General features: G+C 39.1%; 1 protein-coding gene across 3 annotated transcripts in view; it reads left to right on the top strand.

Annotated features, from left to right (window-relative positions):
* Nucleotides 1-15541, top strand: part of PDXK (pyridoxal kinase) — a 53290-nt gene extending 37749 nt beyond the window's left edge. The window contains exons 7-12 of one of the 3 annotated variants that reach the window (XM_062599388.1): nucleotides 376-421; nucleotides 3130-3241; nucleotides 4829-4965; nucleotides 5500-5566; nucleotides 5751-5833; nucleotides 6292-15541. In XM_062599388.1, the coding sequence (XP_062455372.1) occupies nucleotides 376-421; nucleotides 3130-3241; nucleotides 4829-4965; nucleotides 5500-5566; nucleotides 5751-5833; nucleotides 6292-6339 (493 nt within the window). In that variant the 3' untranslated portion in view covers nucleotides 6340-15541. The remainder of the gene's footprint in view (nucleotides 1-375; nucleotides 422-3129; nucleotides 3242-4828; nucleotides 4966-5499; nucleotides 5567-5750; nucleotides 5834-6291) is intronic. The other 2 variants (XM_062599397.1, XM_062599404.1) reach the window with 2 other exon arrangements.
* Nucleotides 15542-16382: the final 841 nt, after the last annotated feature.

Consider the following 16382-nt stretch of genomic DNA (forward strand, 5'->3'; position numbering starts at 1 on the left):
CCTCATGCCCACCCTGTCTCCATAGCTGAGACTCTTTGTTCAGGAGCTAATCTCATATGCTACAGCACAGGCTACCCCCCTGAAAGGAGGGATACCCACATAGGAGATGGAGAGAAGATACTTGCGAGGTAATTTTATAACACAGAGATCTTTACAGTAGACAGGTTAGGACTGGTAGGAATCTGTGTGAGAAGCACTGTATATCTGTGCACATAACTTTTCTAAAGACGGTAGTCTCGTACAGCAAACTCCTTCATGTAGCTAGCAAATTACTTAGGGCTGTATTGTGCAGTCCAATCATCGTTTCAAAGACTGAACATAGCAGTAATTGCCTGGAGCGCATGTACTCCTTTCAAACTTATGTTTCATTTTCAGGTTACTCACTGGTAGAAAGATTCACACAGAAAAAGATGCTTTAGAGGTAAGTAGGTAAGGAATACGCAAGATCTCTGTCTGTATTTCTACCTACAATGCTGCAATTTGCCATTTGTCTCTAATCTTGAAATTAATTTAGCCACTGTTCTTTCTCTCCATTCATTATTAAAGCTTGTGCACTCCATGCGCAAAATACTTCTAGTGCCAGACTTACGAAGAAACTTCCTGAAGTAGTTACAAATGAAGGCATTGCAGTGATAACAATGAGTAAGATCACTGTGAATTTGTCTTCCTGAAGTGTAAGAAGAAAAGCAGCAGCACACATAGCAAGTGTCAGAGATGTGGAAATGCACTAGTTGTGGTGGAAACCTCTGGTGACATTCAGAAAGTGATGTCTGGCAACAGAAACCCTTACAAGCAGCTCCCTCTGCTGTCCACATGGGACTTAGGCGAATGCAAAGCTGTCCGTTAGGACAGCCGTGCCTCATTCTCCCAGAGGAGCTACTCGCAAGGAAGAGAGCTTGCTAGTAAGCTTGTACAAGCTTACAAGATAGACTCTGAATCCTCTTCCCAGAGTTTGCTGCTGTTTTGTTTTCTTAAATTAACTCAGAGAGGATGAGACCTGGGTTGCAAAAGGAGTGCACAAACAAGAAACCAGGCTTGGAGTGATGCTTTCAGGTGCTTCCTGGTGAAAGGCAGACAGATCCACAGTGGTAGTATTGATAGCTGCTGTCATAAGCATACAAAGATGATTGATAGACTGCAAATGTGCTATGCTGAGGTTTAAGGGTTTACACAAACTGAATAAATCTAAAAAGCTACAGAGCCTGGTGATGAAGAACAAAACAGGAATGTGATTTTATGGATATTTTAAGAAGACTGTACTCTTTGATGACTGTGGTCAAGTGCTTTCATAATGGACAGACATGATTTATTCCTGTTTGCTTTTGAACTTCAAAGGAACGCAAAATCTTTAAACAAATAGCAGCGGCACCCAGGAGAGTAACTGAGCTCTATCAGCCTTAATATTTGTTGTTTTTTCGTCCAGCAAAGTTATGTAAACATGTTTTCACAGCAAAAGCAGCTCCAAAAGTCAGGTCTTGCTCTCTCTCTCTTTTTCTGTCTCTCTCTTCCCCTCCCCCACCCCCTCCTCCCCAGTTTTATGTTCCCACACTGTGCTGGAGCAAGGGAGAATCACTGTGCTTCATGCAACTAGCTACTAATTATAGGTCAATACTGCTACTCTCATCCTTACAGGAGAACCACAGGCCTGAGTACAACTGTCCTTCCACTGTTAGCTGAGTATCCACTAGTTTTAGGTTTCTATATTTCAGTTGCAAACATGAGTTGCTTGTGCTAAACAATTTAACAAGTCTGTCAATCTGCCAGTCTATCTGACATATGCTTGCAAGCTCTCTATGATGGATTTTTTAAAATCTCTCTAATATGAATAGAATCTTACTTAGGAATAGGAATATTTTTGAAATAGTTGCTTGCAGGATGTATATATTTTTATATGTATGTCTCTTCAGCTGCATGTCGTACATAGGTTTATCCTTCTGAGTAATAACCCATGCTGGAACTTGTCCCCTTCGGAACTGGCAGGAATTTCGCTATTGATTTACATGCTAGTTCATTTTGATTTGTTGCTTTAGCAAGACCAGTGATGACAATATAGTTGTCTAATATGAAATCAAATATGACCTAATATTAATGTCAAAGGGGCTGAATGCTGCAACTAGAAATTCCAGTGATCTTTGGTGAACTGCCAGTGAGAAATGAAACTGAGCTTACTGTTTCTTCATATAATGATTAGGTAAGCATCTGCAGGTGGACTTACTGCTTCTTTTAAAATCCAACCCAGCATCTGTGCAAGGAGGTCTGACAGCTGAAGAAATTTTGAGGCTCAAACAAGAAAAAAATGCTTAAGAAAGAGATTCAGAATGGCAGAAATAAATCCTTATCATTCAGCTGCTCGTGAGTCATAGCTAGGCTAAGAGGATTTTTAATTAAACTCTTCTGAGAGAATTAACATTTTATCTGTGTTTTTATGCTAAACCTATTACTAAAGTCAGTCTTTCCTCTGTGAAATCAAAATCACTTTTGTAGCAACCAATTGTGATGTCAAAAGCAGAATATTAATGGTTTCAAGTGAGGAACATGCAAAGAGGAAATACATCTACAAACATAGGTAATTTACAGATGTAAATTTGAGTTTTGAAGCAGAATGAGAAGGAAAGATTGAGACAGACACACTCATGCCTCTGATTTGAGTTCTTTAACTCTTTTCTTTGTTTTTACTAATTTTTTAAAGAGTGACCATATGAGACTTTGTGACCTGGATTTATTGTCTCTCTAGCAATTGTTTTTCAAGATGTCAGCTCAGATGCATTTATCTGTGTATTTAGTCTCTACTTCTCTTGCTAGTATTTTCTGAAAATGTAGTGCGACCAAAAATTCGAATCGCAGCTGAAGTTGGAGTATTTTTTTCAGAGGAGCATCCAAAGATAGTACAAATAGAGATGCTTGTAGATTTTAAAAAGCATATACGTTTAAACACTAATGTTTTGATTCCCGTATTTCAAATGAATCGCTCTAATTCAAGTAAATTCTTTTAGTAGGAATTGTTGTTTTCTCTGTACAAAAGACTCTAAAATCAGATGTTTGTCAAAAATCCTCAATAATATGAATGATTCAAGGCTTCATTAACACGTATTGCAGTCACTGATTCCTGCCTTTTTTGCACATGGAAAGGTAATGGATATGCTGCACGCCATGGGACCAGAAACTGTGGTGATAACAAGCTCAGATCTACAGGCTTCTTTAGGAAATGACTACCTAATTGCACTGGGAAGCCACAGGAAAAGTAAGTCATGAATTCCTTCATTGAAATGCCTTTTTTAACCTGTTCTGTGCTCTCAGTCACTTTAAGAAGCAGTGGCTTCATCACACCCATCTGTAGTGCAAGGAAGTAACCCATCTAAGTGAAATTCTTCTACAGTAGTGTCAAGGAGTGTCAAGAGCAGCACTGTTTTATGAGGGAAGGGGAGCTGGAAGTTGAGGGAGACCACAGCACAGGCAGAGGACTGCCCTCACTGACAGGGTACAGGTCTGTAGATCAGAGCAGGGATGATGATGACAAACAGGTCCCACTGACAGTCCACTGATCATCAAAGAAAGGGGAGACAAATTAGATCTGAGGTCAGGCTGGGAAATCCAATCAGCAAGACAGGACAGCAGGGCTAGGCACAACTACATCTACAACATAGCTCAGGCAAGGATGGCTGGGCCTGAGCTTCCATGCAGCTTCTGGGCCCATGGGCAGAGAGTGCATGGGTGCAGCTCCCAGGTGAGGCTGGTCAGGGCTGTTAAAACCCCTGTGAGTTGCCCTAACATGTAGTTGGGGTATAAAACAGAAAATTCGGATACTTTATATATTTGGATGCTTTTATGAAAAGTTGCACTGTCTTATTAACAAATTGTTTCTGCTCTGGTGAGTTATAACATGTCCTTCTGCTTTTTCCTTATATTCCTTTCTATGTGGTCACCAAGATTGACTGTGTGTTTAGGCTGTCACAGATTTTTTTCGTATGAGAAGTGCATGTTTGTGTGAGATGGTAAACTGTTAGGTAAACATTTATATTACTAGTGTGGTATAAATCTGGGCATCATGTTCTAGGCTGCTGAGAGAAATAAGTGTGTTTAATACAGATTCTACTAAGTACCACTCAGTATTTTTTATCACTTAGTACATATCAGGTCTGCAATGGGTGTGATTAGTCCAATGGCACATCAGTTAAATATTCTCTGCTGATGTCTACGGGTGCACTTGTGCCTCCATACAGCCTAGAGATGCTCTAGGTTCTAGTCTGGGATGCTCTATCTAGGGCAGTCTGCATAAGCATGTGGCTTCCAGAGCATGCTGCTGATGATGTGTAGATGAAAAATAGATAGATTGTGTCTCTATCCTCTCTGAAGACAAAGCTGCCAGCTACCTTCTTCCTCTTAGTGTACAGTATGCAAGTTGTATGCTGTCCCAGCTTGGCAAAGTTTCAGAAGGTTTTATGCTAAACCTATTACTAAAGTCAGTCTTTCCTCTGTGAAATCAAAATCACTTTTGTAGCAACCAATTGTGATGTCAAAAGCAGAATATTAATGGTTTCAAGTGAGGAACATGCAAAGAGGAAATACATCTACAAACATAGGTAATTTACAGATGTAAATTTGAGTTTTGAAGCAGAATGAGAAGGAAAGATTGAGACAGACACACTCATGCCTCTGATTTGAGTTTTAAAACATTTTAAAAGAACTAGAACAAACTTTACAGTCCTCTTCAGGATCTTTAAGTTTCAAGTAACATAGGATTTTGAATGTAGTTATCGCTTTTAAATGTTAGTAAATGTTATTGTATTAATTGCTGGATCTGTTACTTAACTGTCTGTCTATGTTGTAGCTAAAGCAGATGGTACCAAGATGACACAAAGAATTCGAGTGGAGTCTCCTAAAGTGGATGCGGTCTTTGTTGGAACAGGAGACTTATTTGCTGCTATGCTTTTGGCATGGACACATAAGCATCCAAACAATTTGAAGGTGTGAAAGAGGTTATTAGTCTGTCTGCAAGTCTGGACTATAATGTTTCTTTTTTTGTTATTTTTAATCTGTGATATTATTTAAAGACTCTCTTCAGTTTTTGTTTTGTTTTTCTCCTCACCATCAGAAGGGGGAAAACCAGAATTTTCATTCTTGCCACAAAATTTTTAGGTTGTATAAGCTTGGGTGACCACATTTCAGTTACAGCTCATGTTATCTTTTTGTATAGTCTATTAAACATACTTTGTAATTTTGCCAATTAAGACATTCTTCTCTCTCTACATAGTGAGAGACTGCATATATTTTGTTCCTAATATCTGTTTTGGGAGAATTAAGAGATTCTAAAACTTTTTATTTCCCAAAACTCTGTTACGCTGTTTGCCTTTATTGATTTGAAGAGAATAACTCATTAATTCTCTTTGCACTTCTGATCAGTCATGCTGACCACTTTAATATTATTATTTCAAAAGCACTGCTATTAAACTGGGTTGCTGAAGTGTTATTAAAATCTAAATATATTCTGTTAATGAACAGGTGGCATGTGAAAAGACTGTATCAGCCATGCAACATGTTCTGCAAAGGACCATTAAGAGTGCAAAAGGTAATTAATTCAAACCTTGTTCCCAAATTTCTTCTGCCTGATTTGCATCCTGTTTGCTAACTAAAGGTACTCCTCACTGTGGAGTCAGTCAGAAGAATTTAGAGAATTTACAGAATTAAAGCTAAGTAGTCTGTCTTTGCATATTCCTTACTGTGTCCTCCTATCCTGTTCTTGACAACATCAGACAGAAGATGTCACTGTTCAGCTTATACTTGGACTACGGTGATGGTGAAACCTAACTGCTATTCAAAGCAGTCGTGGAAGAACGTAAGGGAACACTGAATTTGACTGCAAATTTCAATATAGCTTGCTCACTTGCCCTTTTAGTGCATGTGTTTAGAGTTGAGAGGGAATTATCAGCTAGTAATAAACAGTAGGCCTGTTTGGTGTGTAGGCCATGCAAATAGTGGGGTTTTTTTTCAGCCCCTCTTCGCTTTGATTTGCTATGTTCTTTCAACCCCCAAGGAGATCCAGAAGGGAGCTGTGTGCTCTTGGAGCATCTCTTTGTCACTTTTTAACTGACAACAGAGCTGTGTTACTTTTCTGGAGAGAGATGCTAGTCAGGGGAGATGGGCAGTTACAATGCTGACCTTTATCTTTCATCTTGAAGCCTTTCACAGGAATAGTAAGGCAGATGGGGAAAAGAAAACAAATGGGATAACAGAACAGTGTAACTTGTATACTTTTATTCTGCTTTTACTGACATTCTGATGTCATCTTTTTAGCGCAAGCTGGAGAAGGAAACAAACCAAACTCAGCCCAGCTGGAATTGAGAATGGTCCAAAGCAAAAAGGACATAGAAAACCCAGACATCATAGTGAAAGCTACTGTGTTATAAAGGCTGTATGTCTCCAATAACGCACAACATGTTGATGTCCTCATTTCTTTCCTGTAAATTGTAATATTTGCCTTAGATCTGTGATGGAAACCTGACTTTCATGAAATAGTGCCCAGCATAGGCAGATATCCACTCTCAAACATATGTGCTGGCCTTGTTCAATTTTAAAAACAAAACAGAGTTGGTGTGCATTAAAGCATATTCCCAGGTATCAAAATGGCTATCAAATTCACTTAGTCTGTATATTACCCTGGGCAAGAGAATACAATGTTCCTGCCTTGCCAAAGACTTTAGATGTGAATTTGTTATCGGAATGCTTGACTGACTGGAGAATATATTTCAAAATGGCATCTAGTGCCAATGGAGCTGGCTATGTGCTCCTGTTTCCTGGAAGTACCTAGTTACTTACTCTGGTATTCAGTATCTTAGCTGCTATGAAACTAAGCAGGGTTAAAACTACACACACAGTTCTGGTTGTGTGTAAGGAGTACTATGAAGATGTGTAGCATTTAAGTACTCTAAAGTGACCCTGAGATGTCATTCATGTACTGATAACTGCTCCTGTTTCTTATTTATGAACAGTTATATAATTTCAGTTTTTAAAGGTACTGGCTGCTTATTTCTAATGTCCACAGGTACGGACATCACTTTCTTCTGAAAATCTGCTCCAGAAACTTCTTCATTAGTAAAGTAGAAGATTGTAGTTCTACCTCTGAGGCCAGGTTTGGTTCTTTGTTTAGTTTTTAAGTACAGACAAATGTTCTTTAAGGACAAAAGATAAAGCAGCTCCTACTCTGAAAGCTGACTATCCTCGCATGCTCTCCATAGGTGGCTGTGTTTACAAACTGTGTAGGGCACTTCCACGTTCCGATAGTGAGCACTGTTGGTGGGCTCAGCAGTGGAGCAACCTGTGGCGAAAGTAGTATGTGGTTGAGTAAGTTCCATACATTTACCAAATGCAGTGAAACATACAAAATTAGTTTGTCCATAATGTAATTCTCTACAAACCATGCTGTCTGGAGTTTACAGAAGTGCATTATTATTAATCTTTGAACAAATTTTTATTTCAAAATTCTACTTCATAAGGCTTTAAGAGGAGATTCTTGCTAATTTCAGTGTGCTGTATATCACAGCCAAACATTATACCAGTAAATGGTAGATACACTGACAGATGCTGACCACTTATACTTCCTGTTGACTTCAGTATGGAACTAAAGTTCTTGCATCTCCCAAGATGAGGTCCAGTGTGTTGTTAAACCTAAGTTCAGTTGCTGAGCTGTATTTGTCTTTGATGGCATAGGGAGATTAAAAAAAAAAAGTGTATGTGCTTATAATTGCAAGAAGGAAAATTGCATTAGAGGAGAGGGCAACTCCGTGTTTTTCCTAATTATCTGAGTATGGTCAAGAAACTTGCTCTTGGGTGTCTCCCAGATACCTTTCTTGCACCTTCCTCATCATGCCTGCCTGATTGATAGGCAGTGTCACTTGCATAGCTTGGAGTCCCCAGAAGAACTGGATTAGAGACAGCTTGTGCCACAGTAGTCTTCACTCATTCCATCATTTCTGAGGATTTTCTGCCCTTGCAAATGTTCATTGGTTTCACTTAATAGAAGAGTAATTTATCCTTAAGGTTAATTTTCTTTTTGGCTGAGCAGGTTTTTTTTTATAGAGTAAGGTTTCCTAATTAATACACTTCTGAAACCCTCCTTTTCAGTATCTCTGAAACGAATGACATTTAAGAGGTGAACACATTTTGCAGTTAATATGAGAGACAAACTTTCAGCTTTCACTCTCTGTAACTGATATCATTTTTATTGCCTCTTGCAATAGAGTGCCATTTGGCATTAAAATTTTAATGCCATTTGGTATCAAAATGAGAAAAGTACTCTTTTGACTTGAGAATTTTAAGAAAAAAATTACCTATGGAACATGACTCTGCCACAGTTTATAGTAACCACTGCCATAAAATAACTTTCTAGCAATAATAATTTTAGTGAACAAAGATTAGCAGTCACTAGGAGAGATGAGCTCATGGCTGATGTCCAGTGTGTAAAAAGAGGTGAAGTATCTTATCAGTGTGTATAATTATCTGATGAGAGTGAGTAAAGAAGGTGGAGCCAGACTTCTCAGTGGTGCCTTATGAAAGGGCAAGAGGCAATGGGCACAAATTGAAACACAGGAAGTTCCCTTTAAACATAAGAAATCCCCCCCCCCCTTTTTTTTTTTACTGTAGTGGTGATTAAACACTGAAACAGGTTTTCCAGAAATGTTGTGGAGTCTCCAACCTTGGAGATGTTCAAAAGTCATCTGTCCACAGTCGTGGTCAGTGTGCTCTAGGTGACTCTGCTTGAGCAGGGGCAGGTGGACTAGACGATCACCTGAAGTTCCTTCCAACCACAGCTATTCTGTGATTCTGTGAAGTACAAACAAGTTGTTTTTTTTCCCCTCAGCATTACCTTTTTAAATTAATGCAGATGTTTTTTCTTCCTGAGGCACAAACTTACAGATAGCTAAGAAATAGCTCTGTATTAATAAATTGCTGTATTTTTTAGATAAGCTTCTGCTTGCTAGGGCAGTCGCACAGGGAACACAGTTGCCTTTTTTAAGATAGTTGCTTTCAGCAAAAATATTTAAATACTGCAGCTGGAGATGCATTTCAACAGTTGAGCACAAAAGCATTTTAACTTTTCCTAGCATCGATTACATAAGTGTGCAGCACACTGCATTCCAAACGTAAGTGAGTTTATTTTTCAAAATGTAGACCATTTCACATTGAAATGTATAATCGCCACTATCCATTTGAGAAGAGTGGAGCAACAGACCAAGCCTCCTTGGCTCTACTTTGCAGCATTAAGCTTGACTCCCTAGCCCAGGCATATCCAGCTTTTTGGTTCCTATGTGTCACATACCAAAATCTTCAGATGACCTCTGCCATGCCCCTCTGATTGCTAAGAGGTAGATGAGCCCTAGGAGCAGTTCACAGGCAGGAAATGACATTTGCTCTCCTGAGTCCAATTGTTCTAGTGTAGCGCAGAGCTTGGTTGAGTGGCAACATGGCTCCTAGTATTTCTGGTGCAGCTGAAAAGGGTTTCAGTATTATATAGCTGCCTGTTATTTAAGGGAATGGAGGAGATGCATCAACATTGTATGATCTACTTGCAGATCCTTAGGTGAGAAAAGAGGGTTAGTCTAAACCAATTTAGGTCCTAGCTGATTGCAGAAGAACAAGCACTTTAGCACAGAAGGTTGTGTCAATAACTAAAAACTTTTCATGACTAGCCTAACAGCATGAAATACTTCTGTAGCCTACTAGTCCAGGGCCCCTCAGCCTTGAGGCTTTTGTGGTTAGGGAACACTTAACTTCACTGCGTGTGTTTGTGTCCAGTCAACGTCACCACAATGCTTTCTCTTCACTTATTAATGGTAATTTTTTTGAATCCCTTTTTCTGGAATAAACTTTTCAGTGTGTGTGGTCAGCCATTTTGATTACTGCAAGTGCACTCATCTGTGGAGCCATTGTGCTGGACAGACTAAAACTTGTTTAAAAATGATCTAATCTATTCTGGGCCTAGATAGTCTTTACATGCTTAGAACTCCCATTTACCTCTGTGGGAGACACATGCATAGACATTGTGCTAAAATCAATGCTATTCACACTTCGTATAAACATTTTAGAAATCTGCAGTAAAATTGTCAAATGTTTGTTTTCTGATAATCTATAATCAATATGCTATACAAAAGAATTGGAGGACCAAGGTTTCTAGCTACTTATACTGCCTTGTTGAGTATCTTATATGTATCTTGATTAGATGGTGTTAATTTTTTGTCTGAGACTGCTATGGTGATTGTTTTATTTTATTTTAAAATATGTGGCAAGGAAGATTGTAATAAAAATATCTAAATATAATATACTCTGCACACACAAATTATTAGATCCTATTTTTGAATATGTTAACCATTTTAGAATTAAACAAAACCGGAATAGTTTGGTAGTGTTGCTAAGTAAAATGGATGTAATTAAAGGTTTTCTTGGTTGTATCCTAGCATAGAAGATGGGTACTTAATTGAAGAACTTAGATTTGTACGCTGTAATCATCTCAGTATAGTGCAGTAGGTGTGTGGAAGAGAATAACATCCTTGTCTTCTGAATTTTTTGAAGAAGTTTAATGGGGAGACAGCTGCTGTCATTTTGCACCGTTGCTCCTGTATGCCTTGTACTCATATGTGTAAGATTTCTCTGTGCTGTGGTCTTTATTCCTGCCTAAAAGATGAGCAGAGAGGCTTAGAATAAGAACCTCAACACATTTCCAGCTCCTTATGCTGCGTTTGGCTGCAGCACCATTCACAGGATGATTTTTACCTCATTGCCTAGCTTAGAGCATACAAGACTACAGTAGAAAACAACTGCTCCTGCATGTCAGAGCAGGCGCTTCCATCAGTTCTCTACATTTTGTACATGAAGGCAGTTTTGCAGGAGGAGGAGAGCAAGTATTCAGTTTGATGAGAGCAGTAGTAATTGCAGAAAATACTATGTCAGTATGGTTATGCCCACTGGAGAAGTTAGATTTATAATTATACCAAAGAAAAACACCTCTCCTATTTGAACAGTCTTGTGTGTTTAAATAGTGCTGTTAGAAGTTGAGAAAGAAAGGACGCAAATTTTGGTCACTTTGAAGGCAAAATATTTCCTCATAAATTCAAACAAAAAATAGTCCATTCTTTTGTATCACATTGCAGCCTCATCGGCTCATTGATTAGTCAGTCATTCAGCTATTAAAATCACAGGATAAGATTATCCAGAAAACATCTGTACTTTTAAAAAGGCATTTATATCTGATAATTTAACTGCTGAATGGTTTTCTAGCCCACTAGTATTCTAAAATACAGCAATTAAAGACACATGACAAGCGTGGAAACTAAGCTTTGAAACACCCAATTGCAGCTCTGAAAATCTGTTTTAAGTAAGTAAACTGGTGAGTTTATACATGCTTGCAGGAGCAGATTTAAGGTAAATTAAGGTCCACGTGGTTCAGATTAGAAAGCTGACTTTAACTGCCAGAGAAGGGCTTTGAATGCAGAATCCAAGGTACCTGCCCTTGAGCTACCTTTTCCTAGTTTATGTGAAGTCAGGACAGTCTTCAGAAGGGGAGAATGCAGTTTGCCTTTCAGCAGCTGAGGAGAGCTCCTACCCGCTTTACCAGGAAACCGGTACCAGGTGCCAGCACCAAAGCCACCAGCCACTGACTGCTCCAGCAACAATGAATCTCGAGGCAGAAGGGATGCTCCCAAGTGTGTTCCTAAATAAACGTGCATTCCTGAATTAGTGCCTCTACAATGCAAATAACGGTAATAGCAAATACAGAAATCAATTTGCAGAAGTAGCGAATAAGGCAGCACATTATTAAGGCAGAGAAAACCAGCAATATGAGAAGGCTGTGCCATATGTTACCACTGAGATCACATGTATTCGTTACCTATTGCCCATGTGGTTGCATTGCTATTTAGGAAAATCTGTGTGTAGAAGACTGTAATATATGTACTCTTGTGTGTGTGCGTGTGTGTATGTTGAAGCTTTATTTGCAATGTGGTGGGGGTAGGAAACAGAATTTGGGGGCTGGCTGTGTAGGCCTTCAGATGTGGGCAGGAGGTCCTAATGAATTATATTTTTATAGATTGTGCTGAAGCTTTGGGTCCCAGCCACACATAGCCTTTTCTTGCATTGAAATAAAATGGTATGGGAAGAAAGCGAGGTGGCTGTAATATAGTAGGGATAGTACAAACCCCACCAGCCCTGGACAGACTAAAATAACTTAATAAAAGATGCCTTTTTAAGTAATATTTTTTTAGTGCTAAATTGTTAAACAAAGAAATATTTATGAGCAAACTTTCTATGTACTTAAAGTTTGTGTGGTGCTTTGTACTGACTAAGTGGACCTGTTAAATGTTTACATATCTTAATAATTGTCCTTGAGACGTATATAGTAATTCAATGAATTTTATGCCAGAAAAACAATGAAGTTCAGTGTAATAGCAAATTATTTAATTTCTAATGAAATTTTAGGCCTTTGTAGTGTTTATGTATTTTCTGGTTGGCAGTTATGAGTTGGATTCTTTCTGCAGTAAGGCTTGTACACTTGGTTGTGGAGAGAGGCAGTAGGATAGTAAAGAATATATTTAAAAGAAAACCCTAAATATTGCCACCTTATCCATTATAAAATCAGGTAAGTTGTGACATATGCCTGAAACTTGGATTTTATGTTGGAGTAAGATACCAAACTACTAGGTGCAAGCTAAAAATGGGTCACAGGTTTGTTTATTTGTTTAAATAAGTCTGGAGGATCCTACAGGTGCTCATTAGCAACATGTAAATAAACAAGCCAAGAGAATGGAACAGGACTAACCTTTACACATTATATGAAGTTGACAGAGCTAACTTCATAGCTTGTGCTGAGTGAATGTGCAATAGGTAGATGAGTAGGATAAATGGGAGAAAATGATTTTTCCCCCCTCCAGTCTGTCAGTTTTAATAATGTAAAGGATTTAAGTAGAGTAATCTGAATTTAAATTCAACAAACGTATGAACTGGCTTTCAGAAGAGCTGAGTTGCCAGCAAAATCCCATTCGGTCAAAATGCAAGTTGTTGGCATGTTTGAAAGTCAGAACTTTTTTTTAATTGTATATAGTTGTTCTTTGGGGTTGGGGGGGGGGTTAATGACTGGGAGGCCAAGGCTAAAGCAAATCCCTTCCAGGTATTTATTTTTCTGCTTAGTCATTTGGAGGTTCACTAAGAAGTGCAAAGATCTGCCTCCATAAGTCAAATTTTGGAGTATGGTCCTCCATTGAACATTGTGCTCCTGCGTAAGACACCCTTAGTGGTCTGGAGAAATTGTGATTATCCTTAATTATGTTTTTTTCTTCTCTTTAAAGAAATTAGCCAGCATCCTCACCACTCCTCTGAATAAATGACTACTGCAAAAACTGGGTAATAATTTATCACAAGTTTTCTCTCAAGAGTTCTTCTGTTCTGGATATGTTGAGAGAAAAGTATTGCTTCTGTTTTGTTGAGTTAGCAAGAAAAAAGTCAGTAAGACTGATCATGTATTGTTCAGAAGAGAAGACAGAGAAGGGAGCAGTTAAATCTTGCATGCTTTGCTGTGCCTGTATTTTCCTCCCCTGGGAGTCTGTGGGTATATTGTATACCTGATGATGGCAGAGTGACTGTTTTATCTGTGCTGCCCCTTGAGGGAAATGCAAAGGAGTTATTCTGCAAACCTGGGAGATTAGGTCTGTGTAAATTTGTTGAGATGTCAGTTTTTAAATACAGTAACGAAGCTGTGATTTAGCACAGCTCTTAAGCATGCACTCTGAAATTAAAGCATATATTGAGTTGAGACACTGCTTTTATGGCTGTGGCATAAGGCAGTGGGATATTCATTCTCTCCCCTTTGCCTCCACCCTGTTTTAGGAACCTAGTTCAGTCATGTAATTTCTCTAAACTTTTTCTATAGCTCATGGAGAGAAAGTGATTCTACAAGTGAATAGTCATCAGACCAGTTAGCCTAGGCTCTCGCTCTTTGAAAAGGAAGGTGTGGAATCGTCAGCTGCGATGGTGGATTTCACTTGTCCAGCTCTGCTGCGCCATAAATCTACACCCTCATATTCCTCTCGCACCATTTCTGCTGGTTCTGGTCCTTGCCTGTCCCCATAATGCGTGAAGTGAAGGAGCTAAACCAATGGAGAACTTACCAAGCCGAAACAATGAAGTTTTTAGTTCCTTTAGCTCACTGAACTTCCTCATCTTGGAAGCAGACAAGTGCTTGTGCCATGCTGGAGAGGATAGGAAGATGCAGCTGGGCAAAAATAGGGGAAGAGTGGGACTCCCTTTTCTTGGCAGCAAGTGGCTAGGTAAGCACAGCCAAATTGCAGAGTTGCGCCGATAGTGGTAGAGGAAAGACTCGTCAGCTAAGTACTTGAAAGAAGAGCTACAGATTTAGTAGTATGAGTTTGGTGTTCTCAATCCAGCCCATCCCCTGTACTGTAAAAACATGAAAGGTTTTGTACAACTGCCCTTACCGTCCATATGATCCTTATGCCTAGCAGAGTAGAAAATAGCAGATAGCAAAGCATTAAAACAGTTGTCTAACTAGGGAACATAGAGAGAGCAGCAGGCAAATAAAATTTCAAGTTTGCTTTCACAGCGCTTGCATGGTGTCAGTGTTATCCAGGTCTGGCTCTTTTCTCTTCCCATGCCCCTTTATTAAAAACAAACAAACAAACAAAAACCCCCCACAACCCCCCAGAAAAACGAGTTAGCTGTGAATTGAAGTGGCATTAAGATTTATTTTTTGTTTATAGATTTCTGGTTAAGAAGGGATTTTCAATAAATGCCAAGTAGTGTGATACAAACTGTCACTGTTGGAGCATAGTTTGACTTTTTTCGTGATATGTCTATAATAAATGTTATTGGAAGATCACTTGTAGACGGCTGCTCATATTCTGTGATCTATATATAGTAAAGCTCATAAATGCATATGCCAAATGTGAGCTTGTGCAAACCATGCCTTGCTAGGGAATGAAACTGTATGGTTTGTTGGAGACGAGATGACAAGTATTTAGCATCAGCGATCTTATAATTTGCTGTTAATGAGTGTAATTACTTGGGTAATGTAGCCTTTTTAGTATTGTTTTCTTACTGGAAAATGGAGCATGGCATCGTATGTGTGATTTTAATATGTTTTTAGCTGGCTGAACAGGGAAATATGAATCAGGATTGCTAAAAATGGGAGGGATGGCCACAAGCATATCTAAGATATAAATAAGGAGAGTAAATTTGACATTTATCTCAATTCAGAAATTATTAAGCATTGACCCAGTGGGTTTGATATGTCTTTAACACGGAATAGCATCTGGAAGAGGCCAATATTTAGGGTTTTTGTCAGAAGCACAGTTAATTCTGCTCTACTGCTTAGAATGACCAGCACAGATGCCACCAGAACCTCTTCTTGTAATGCTGTAATACAGACTGTGGTTTTCTTGTGAAAGTCTTAACCTCTTCTTATGAAAATAATGCACAACTAAGTATTTTCATGGTGTATAAGTGATTTTTTTTTCCAATAAATTACATTTCTTTTACTAAATGTTCTTTTCTTGGTGCTGTTTCTCTTTCCCCAGCTAACTGGGGGCACCCAGCTTTACCTGAGGTCAGAGCCGTGGAATTCAGGTGCTGGCGCCTGCCCCCCTCGCAGATGTCTCCCTTGAGTTACCCAGAGCCCAGCCTTGTGCCTGCCCCACTCAGCGTTATTTAAACTCTGCTTGGCCTTCCCCTTTGGGAGCCACACCATGAGGCGCTGGCCTTTGCCGGAGCTAATCTAGGCGGGCAAAGAGCCAGCCGGGCAATTCCGCCCCTTAATCCCACACAATGAAATTTCATTCCACAGTGAGACGGGTTGGTATTAACTGCCCATTTACTGTCCAATTCCTGTGGCTCTGGAATAATTTGCAGTAGTTACAGCAAAGAATGCCTAAACCCCAGAAAGAAAGTATCTAATCCTGCTTGTGATGGGACATTTCAAAACCTTACTGAGGACTAAGGTTAGGTAAAATGTGATAGATTCCTCTGGGGATTTGAGTAATTTCAATAGCTTCTGTTTCCCATTAGCTAAATTTCACCACCTATAAATTATGGGGTGGAATGAGTAGTAAATCTCAGGCCAGTGTCTGTAGGGGAAGTAATCTGCTGACTGCTACTGAGTTAGATTTCTCGAGAGACAGTCGGAGGAGAGGTTTAAGGATCGGTACGTACCTACCTGTTCCTGTCTTGTTTGAATCTAGACCTTTTATTTACTCATTTATTTACATGGCTAATCCAGACACTTACTTTGTGAATGTTAATCACAGACATCTCCCTGCTAATTATCTGACCACATACAGCATCACTGGAAAGAGGAAAATACTAGGAAGTGCTTCCTATGCATTAAT

The sequence above is a fragment of the Rhea pennata genome, chromosome 1 (genome assembly GCF_028389875.1).
Source record: "Rhea pennata isolate bPtePen1 chromosome 1, bPtePen1.pri, whole genome shotgun sequence".
Classification (NCBI taxonomy): Eukaryota; Metazoa; Chordata; class Aves; order Rheiformes; family Rheidae; genus Rhea; species Rhea pennata.